The sequence below is a fragment of the Octopus bimaculoides genome, chromosome 21 (genome assembly GCF_001194135.2).
Source record: "Octopus bimaculoides isolate UCB-OBI-ISO-001 chromosome 21, ASM119413v2, whole genome shotgun sequence".
Lineage (NCBI taxonomy): Eukaryota > Metazoa > Mollusca > Cephalopoda > Octopoda > Octopodidae > Octopus > Octopus bimaculoides.
In genome coordinates, this window is record NC_069001.1 from 7186146 (window position 1) to 7195611 (window position 9466).

Here is a 9466-nt window from a genome sequence, read left to right on the forward strand (position 1 = left end):
ATATATATATATATATATACATACATATGTATATATGTGTGTGTGTATATGTATATATTTGTGAAAAATAGAATTTGAAGCTAAAACTATGAACCACTCCTCAACACATATTAAACCACCAGAGTGCGATAGAATTTCTTTTAAGGATTATATGTCTGTATTACTATGTAACTGAAGTCTTCAATTGTTTCTTTTTGTAAATGTATAACCATTTATATTGCTATATACATAGATATTTAACTATTTACATTTATACACACACAAAACCATGTATAAAAACTATAAATATGAACTTTTGAAATATCATTAAATCTTACAAATTTGGCATTATCTTTTTTTTTTTGTTTTTAGGAAATTTATTTATTCATTTGTGTATTTTATTTATTCTTGGTGTGAAAATGGTTGAGAAACTTGATTTCTGTTGAAAATGTTTTCTGTAAAATGTCGTCTGAAATTATCTGTTATTTGTATTGAGGGCGACAGAGCTGACACTTTTATATGGAAATTTAAAAACTTAAAAACACATATGGTTTCACATTTTGGCACTGAGAGGTCACGGCTCTGGTGCCACAGACATGTGATTAGAATGTCACAGGAAAGAATCACAAAACGGATTCTTCAAGCCGAGCCAAATGGCGGGATATCTAGGGGTGGACCAAAAATGAGATGGTTCAATATTTTTAGTCTCAGCTGGACATGCCTGGGAATCCAACCAGAAAGTCAAATGGTGGTTGCTTCTGATAGGACCCTATGAAGGAGGTGCCTGAGGACTCTACCCTTCAAACCAAACCAACTGGCAGTAAACCCAGGGGTAAAGCAAGAATTGGATGGTTGGATATCCATAGTCCCAGCTGGTCATGCTTGGGAATCAAACCAGAAAGTCTAATGAGAGCTGCTTCTGATAGGACCCTGTTGAGGACAGGGTGCCTGAGGACTCTACCCTTCAAACCAAACCAAGTGGTAGGAAGCCCAGGGGTAAACCAAGAATGAGATGGTTGCATATCCATAGTCTCAGTTGGTCATACTTTGTAATTAAAGCCCGTTTTCTTTGTAACCAGATTATTTAGCTACTCTATTAGTCTAACTACAGATTATATATAAATATGCTGTACCGTTCCTAATGAATCAGACCAGGGACTAATAATGAAACAATGAAACAAAAACTGGAAGAAAATGAAGAAATCATTTGTGTAATTATGTGTGGGATTATAATTTAAGAGAAATAACCAAGCGATCGTGGTGATGATGCTGTTGTTGTTGAGTGAGCTCACACTAATATTTCAATTGGGGAAACAGCATAAGAAGAAATATTGCTTACTCTTACTGTACTGGTGGTTTAGATGTGTCTTGTTTAAACTGTATAGTTAGTTTTATGTTCAGTGTTAACTGCATTCGTCTAAATGTGTTTACAGTCACTGTGCTGATCTAAATATGTCTACTGTCTCCATGTTAGTCTATTTTTGTTTAGTGTCACTGAGTTGGCTTAAGTGTTAACTGTTTCTGTACTGGTCTAAATGCGTTTATGGCCATGTTTGTTTTGAATCAAGTGCTATAGTGTTGATCCAAATGTGTTTAGCACTTATCTAACTTTTTTAAGTGTTATTCTATTTTTTAAACACGTTCACTGCATTGGTCTAAATATATTTAATGTTACTGTTATATTGGCTTAAATATATCTACTGTTAGTCTAAATGCATCTAGTCTCTGCTGTTTTTGGTCTAAATGAAATTTGTGTTTAACATTTACTCTGCTGACCGAAATATGTTTAATGACTACTATATTAGTCTAACTGTATTTAGTGTTAATGTCCTAGTCTAACCATGTTTACAGTTCATTTTACGTTTTATGTTACAGTGCTGGTCTAAATGTATTTAGTGTCACCATCCAACCCATGCCAGCATGGAAAGCAGACGTTAAACAATGATGATGATGAAGATGTCACCATTGGCCTAAGCATGTTAAGTACATCTGTGTTGGTCTAAATGTGCTTAGTGTTAGTCTAAATGTATTTGGTGGTACTGTTTTTTATAAATGTATTTAGTGTTAGTCTAAATGTGTTTAGAGTATACAATGCTGGTGTGAATTCCAACAGAAAATCGACGAAGATGAAGAATGATATTTACCTCTTCCCTGGTTTTCACTGGCTCAGACTTCCTGTGTTGTACCGTTTGGGTGCCACTGTGGAGAGAGTGCTGCTGAGCCAGTGAGAGCCGAGTGCCAGGTTTATAAACAGAGAATTCATCCGAAACAGATGATGTTGCCAAGTGACGATCCTTCTCAGCTCGTTTTGGCAAAGTGTTACAATGTATAACACTAGCGTCTCTATCGTTTAAAGACCTCGACGGGTCTTCGTATCGAGCCCCAGAAAACTTCATCTCAACACCTTGAGGCAATTCACATGAAGTGTTCAACGGGCTGTTTCCTGGTTGGTTGTGCGAGCGTAAAGTGACTGACTTTAGGCTCGGTTTTGGGCTGCAGTGTCCATATAAAGGGTTAATCCGCTGCAAGGCGGGGCCATGCTGTAAATTATCAATGTCTGTTTGCATGGGGGTGGAGTGTACTAAGTTACGTCGATCACAAAGTGACTCACTACTTGAGCTAGAACTAGAGAGCTGAGAGAATTTTTGAATGGGATCCGTTATTTTGCGAGCGGAATCTAAAGTCGTTATTGCCGTAATTGGTAGATTCCGCATTGGGCTGCGAGTCTGGTGCACTTGCGTGTTTACACTGACAAATGGTAATGTGCTTGAGTCATCCGTACTACTTAAGGAACTTGAACTTGAGGTCTGAGGAATCTTCAAGCTACTGTGCACCATTGGAGATGAAGCACCACTCGCAGCGCCAGCACCTTCCATTGTAGACAATGCATTTCCTGAAAGGGATATCGAAGAAGATGGCATTACAGATTGAGAATTCCGTTGGTGTTTATACAAGGGATTGGAAAAAGATAGTGGCTGCTGGATGGAGGAATGTTGAGTAGCAAATGATGTGGAACTCAAACTAGAAAACTGAGCAGGTAACGTTGAGCCGCTGAATTGTTCTTGAGGTGCCAGTGGTAGTTCCATGGACAAGGTTGACGGGCTATACACCGTCGGTTGATAACCTGAAGAGGACATGAAAGAATTTTGACTAGTAGATCGTTGGGAAGATGCTGCAAGAGAATTACTGGTATGGCTACGATGTTGAAGATCTGAGTTGGTTTTGTCTGCAAGCGCCGTCTCGTACGGAGCATCGCCTGTGTCATCAATGTAACTAATTCTGTTATCATAACCATTAACAGCTTCGGCTGTCGTTAGAATATCGTTCCACCATTGTTTTAACGAGTCTTTATTATTATTAGTGTGTTTGCTGACCGATACATCAGAAATATCTCGTGTCACAGAAATATCGTTAAATGCACTGCACATATTTGCCTCGTTAGTACGCTTCCATGTGCCTGATGTCTGTTGAGTGATTCCACCGTTGTCTGAATTCATACTGTCATCCATGTTTATTGTGTGGTTGTTGTCGTTCGTGTGTAAAGTTGACTTGCTCAGCTGAAGTAATGAGCTCACCGAAGGATTGCTGTTTGGTGTCGTGGCCAAATTGTCATAGATCTGGCTCTTTCGGTTAGGTTGTTTTTTCCCAATTTTGGGATCGTTTAAGGCCTGGGTGAGTCCATTGAGAATATCAAGTAATGGATGCAGTTTTGTTATTGTAGCCTAAAAAAAAACAAGAAAATAATAATTATTATTAAAATTAATTTCAAAGCAAGTCATATGAAAATCTTAATCAACCATCTTACTAATTAGAAATCAAATTAACAATGTTGAATTCTGTGTGTATGCGTGTTTGTGTGTGTGTATATGATGTCTGTTTATAATTATTTCTCTAAGGTATTTCAAGAATTGCAAATATCTAATTAGAAAAAAAGAAACTGAGATGAAAGATAAATGAAAATTTCACTGAAATTGTAAAATAAAACATTTCTACATTATCTTTAAAAAAAATAGTTTTAAATCTAATGAAATCTTTAATTAAATTTTTAGCGGACTTTTTTAAATAAAAGTAAAAGATTAAAACAACATGACTCAAGAGTCAGGTGGTCAATATTTAGAGATAATAAACTTTGGCATTGCATGTTAATTAACATATTATTTAATTAAGCTATGATTACTCAAAAAAAAAAATCCTTTTCATATGTTGTATTCAAATGTGGACAATTAGATGGAGAAGCAATGACCTGCAGAGCAATGTGAATTGAAGAGTTTTGTTCAAGAACACAATACACCACCCAGTATAAGAATTGAAATCATGATCACTAGATCGTGAGTGCAACACCCTAACCACTAAGCCATGCACCCATATATATATATGTATATATAATATATATAATATGTATACTACTTGCCTCATTAGCTTTATCTAATGTTTCTATAAGAAGAGAATGTAGAACAGAGAGTTCTTTGCCAAAATCTATAACAGCATGCTGGTTCTTTAGGAATTCATTCCCAACATCTTCACTCTGAAAAATATAAAGTAAATGGATAAGTAATACAGTAATTAAAGACGATAATTAAAGACAATAATAAGGTTGGGCTAAGGTTAAATAGCAACGTAAAACACATTTCTTTCAGAGAAGCTCAAATGTGAAAAAAATAAGTAAATAAACAAATAAGAAAACAAGACTTACAGAAATATCTTTTAGAAACTGTTTCATATTTTCAAATTCTTCTTCTACAAAATCATTCATGAAGATCATGAATTCTTCTTTACCACCAAATCTAAAAGAAAATAAAAAGATAAATATATAAATAAAGCAACACACAAGACATTCCTTGCAGAAGTACCAAATATTTTATTTTGGTATTTGGCTTGCAAGATTCTTGTATCTTGGGAGGGTCATCATGTCAATAACACACACGCTGGTTCCATTTCACTTCTTTTATTATTATTATTATTATTATTATTTTGAATCAGTTAACATTTAACCAATTAACTAATTGATTGTTTATTTAATCATTCAGTTAATCGTTCAATCAATCAGCTAGGTTCATCAGAAGACAGACAGACAATTGCCCAAGATGCACTGATGCAGTGGGACTGAACCCAGAACCATGTGGTTGGGAACCAAACCTCTAACCACACATGTGCCTATTAAGGTAAACTTTGAATAGAGTAAATATAGTTTATCTCAATAAAATACAAAGGAAATGTATGAATCTGAAAAAAGAAACTCTTCGCTTACTGTGTGAAATTAGCCAGCTTTTGAATGGCCTTCGCTATCAAAGTTAATGTCCTGACAGCTTTGTCTGACGGGTATTCTACAAGAGAAGGATGATGTAAAACAAAGATTAGAATAATTGATAGTGACAGAAGAAATATTAATACAAAAAGGTAATTTTGATTTTCAACTTAACATGGAGGTTGTGTTAGAATACAGAATATTGTGTCATTTACCTTCAATTCTGGTAGCTCTAGCAAGCAATTCTCATCAGCCAATGATATAATTATGCGTGCTTTTATGCACCGCGACTCCTTATGAGAGATCGTCTCAAGGTAAGGATCCCCTTTGGTTCATGAATGATCATGAGATTGCACCTAAAAAGTTCCCATTCGAGGCACAAGTCTGGTCAAGGTTGTTTATGGAAGACCAGCAGTTACCCATGCATACCAGCCTCTTCTCTGCACATCACCGATGTCAACCAAGGGAAAGGCAAAGGGGCCGATACAGCTTGGCATCAGTGATGTTGCAACTCATTTCTACAGCTGAGTGGACAGGACTGACGTGAAATAAAGTGTCTCGCTCAAGAACACAATACGCAGCCCGGTCCAGAAATTGAACTCACGACCTCATGATTGTGAGCCTGACAATCTAACCACTGAGCATGCCCCTTCACATACTCAAGGTAAATAATGCTGTGTTCTAACACATCTTTCATGTTAAGTTGGAGATCAAGATTACTTCATATTTGAATGTGTGTACAGAACTAGAAATTAGTGTGTAGGTGTGTATTTAACTAGACCAGTTGTTGCCAAGCTGTTGTCCACAGGACTATCTGAATGGCATGCCAATGAAGAACTACCTTGAAACATTTTAGTAATGCAGCCCACCTGATAATGAACCACGTCTCATGTGGCCCACTTTTTGAAAAAGGTAGGTCATGCCTGAACTAGAAGTTAATGTGTAGATGTGTATACAACTAGAATTCAGTTTAGTGGGGTGTGTTTAACTAGAAAACAGTGTATGAAGATATATATATATATATATATATATATATACACAAGAGGATATCTGTGTGTAGTGTATACAGCTTGAAATCAGTTTATGGGCATATATACAATTATACAACAAGGAATCAGTGCATAAGAGTGTATACAACTGGGGATTAGTATATAGGTGTAGATACATTGAAAAACAAGTATCTGAGGGTGTGTACTAGTGTGAAACTAATGCATGGGTGTATACAACAAGAAATTAATGTGTGGGTGTGTATACAACTAAAAATCAAGTACAGAGTATTTATGTATAATGAAAAATCAAATTGTGGGTGTTGGGCCTCACAGAGGCAATGGCCGAGATCTTTAAAGCACCTTTCGAGCTCCAGTCAGCCCAAGGCCACAGCAGAAGACACTTGCTCAAAGTTCCACACATTGAGATTGAACCCAAAACTATGTAGTTGAGAAGCAAGCTTCCTAACCACACAGCCATGCCTGTGAATGAAAGTGACAATGAATATGAAGAGAAAATAGTAATTAAAAATTTTTTTTTTTTTTTTTTTTTACCTTGAATCAGTTTAAAAAGACTAGGAGAAAGGATTGCTGGACACAAGAATCTCAAAAATATTGATGCACTGATTAAGTTATCACTAAGGTCTTCCTTCTCGTTTACACGGCAGTTTTCTCGGAAACCTGCAAACACTTCTCGAAGTTCACTATATTAAGAAAAAGAAGAAAAAAAAAACCAAAATAACAATAACTAAAATAATCATCATAATTATTTAATGTCTACTGACCATTGCCAGTGTTATGTAAATGGCACTAGACTTCTGTTTCTGTTTTGGCAGGGTCTTTATGGCTGGATGCCCTTCCTAACCCTAACCCCAACCACCAAGAAGAGTGGACTGAGTGATTTTGACATGGCATGAGCACAGGTGAGGTCAGTTTTGGCATAGCAATATTATAAAATAAGGAGACACAAACATACACACAAACACACACATACACAACAGGCTTCTTTCAGTTTCTGTCTACCAAATCCACTCACAAGGCTTTGGTCAGACAAAGGTTATATAGTAGAAGAGATTCCACACAGTGAGACTGAACCTGGAATCTTGTGGTTGGGAAACAAGCTCCATATCATACAGCCAGCCCATGCCTATATGAGTGTGTGTGTGTGTGTGTGTGTGTTTGTATAAATATCATCATCATCATCATTCAATGTCCGTTGTCCATGCTGGTATGGATTGGACAGTTCGACTGAAAACTGGAAAGCTGCACTAGATTCCAATCTGATTTGGCTTGGTTTCTACAGCAGGATGCCCTTCCTAATGCCAATCACTCCAAGAGTGTAGTGGGTGCCTTTTATGTGCCACCAGCACAGGTGCCAGTTATGTAACACCAGCATTGGCCACAACTACAATATATAATGCATGTATGTATGGAAATAAAATAAAATATACAGAAAGGAAAATAATGTCTAGACATACCCAGGAAAATAACGTCTAGAATTTGAAATTTTATTCCAAGCTTGTTCGCAGAGTTTCTTTAGGTTGGCTTGGTTTCGTTGGAGAGTTGCATTGTTGGAAAGCTTGGTGGGGTCGACCTCATAGTCTTCCGACAGCTCAATAATCTCCATAACAAATTCTCTCAATGTCACTTGTAAATACTATTGGAAAAGATATTAAAAGAGAAAAATATTCAGCCAACAGGATTTTATTTGATTTGAACTCAGATTCTCTAGCTTTACATAAATGAAAGAAATATCTCACAATTTGAACATACAAAGTTAAGAAATAGAAAAAACGAAAATTCTTGACAAGGGTTCGATATTTAACCCATTAAGCATTCTGATTATTCTGCCACATGCAATGCTTATTTATTCAAATTCTTTCGTGCTAATCATACAATATCTTGTAGCTTTGAGATTTTAATGATGCGATTACCGGTGATAACGATATAAACTCGTTTTACTTACGTTTTCACCAACCAATTTCATGTAGGCTTCCATTGCCTTTGTTGCAATACTGTTGCCTCGAAATGTCAGATGTTCATTGTCTGCAAACGAAGGAATTATAATGGATCAGACAAACATAGACAAGAGAAAGATCATTTATCTTTTTATTCGTTTCAGTTATTAGACTGTGGCCATGCTGGGGCCACTGCCTTGAAGAATTTTTAGCTGAAAGAATCAACCCCAGTATGTGAAAGAATGAAAGGCAAGGCTGACCCCAGTGGAATTTGAACTGTAGGAAACCCATTGCGTGCACGTACATGTGTGTGTGTGTGTGTATATGTGTGTGCATGAATGTGTTTTTGTCTGTGTGATCTTGTCTTGAAACTGCATGTTAGTTGTAAATGAGTGTCTCTGTCATACAAGCAGTGTCATTCATTTCTACTATTCAGCTAGAACACGTCTGGGGTAATGGGGAAATTCTGTCTTGCTTGGAAACAGGTGAGGGCTGGTGACAGGAAGAGCATCCAACCTGTAAAGTAATCTGTCTCAATAAACTCCTTCCAACTCCAACCACATAGAAAAGGGGACATTAAAAACAATGAAAATGATGATGATGACGATGATGAAAACACAGATGACATATTTACCTAATCTAGATATTTCTGCCATGACCACATCACAGAGGAAGTTCTTTGCTTTATTCAAGTGCTGCATGGCATGTACTAAACATGTAGCAATGTCTTCCTTGTCCCGCACACTCACCAACGGCTCCAGATGTTCACACAGGCTCACATAATTACTGGTTAAATACTGGGAAAAAAAAAAAAATAACAAAACCATGAGGACATGTAAACAGTTATCAGGATACAATGATTACGAAAATGTGATGTGGGGGTGGATTGGGGTGGAGGTGGTTGCTGGTGCAGTGTTTAACCCCATGTGAACCTTGATTCACCAGACCATGACCAAGGACATTCTGGCTCTGCTCAACTAGTTTCTTTATATATGTGTCTTTTCACTTGGGCACATGAAAAGACACTTGAGCGAGTTTGTTGCCAGTGCCGCTGGACTGGCTCCTGTGCAGGTGGTATGTAAAATACACCATTTCGAGCGTGGCCGTTGCCAGTACCACCTGACTGGTCTTCGTGCCGGTGGCACGTAAAAGCACCCACTACACTCTCGGAGTGGTTGGCGTTAGGAAGGGCATCCAGCTGTAGAAACTCTGCCAAATCAGATTGGAGCCTGGTGTCGCCTACTGGTCCACCAGTCCTCAGTCAAATCGTCCAACCCATGCTAGCACGGAAAGCGGAC

At 37.3% G+C, this 9466-nt stretch overlaps 1 protein-coding gene across 2 annotated transcripts in view; it reads right to left on the reverse strand.

Moving 5' to 3' along the window:
- The window catches only part of LOC106883233 (ras GTPase-activating protein nGAP), a 21893-nt gene that overhangs the window by 8000 nt on the left and 4427 nt on the right, over positions 1 to 9466 (reverse strand). For both annotated transcript variants that reach the window (XM_052975484.1, XM_014934163.2), the window contains exons 5-12: positions 8803 to 8965; positions 8177 to 8256; positions 7689 to 7867; positions 6766 to 6914; positions 5228 to 5303; positions 4673 to 4763; positions 4391 to 4504; positions 2124 to 3701 (exon numbers count right to left, since the gene is read on the reverse strand). In XM_052975484.1, the coding sequence (XP_052831444.1) occupies positions 2124 to 3701; positions 4391 to 4504; positions 4673 to 4763; positions 5228 to 5303; positions 6766 to 6914; positions 7689 to 7867; positions 8177 to 8256; positions 8803 to 8965 (2430 nt within the window). The remainder of the gene's footprint in view (positions 1 to 2123; positions 3702 to 4390; positions 4505 to 4672; positions 4764 to 5227; positions 5304 to 6765; positions 6915 to 7688; positions 7868 to 8176; positions 8257 to 8802; positions 8966 to 9466) is intronic.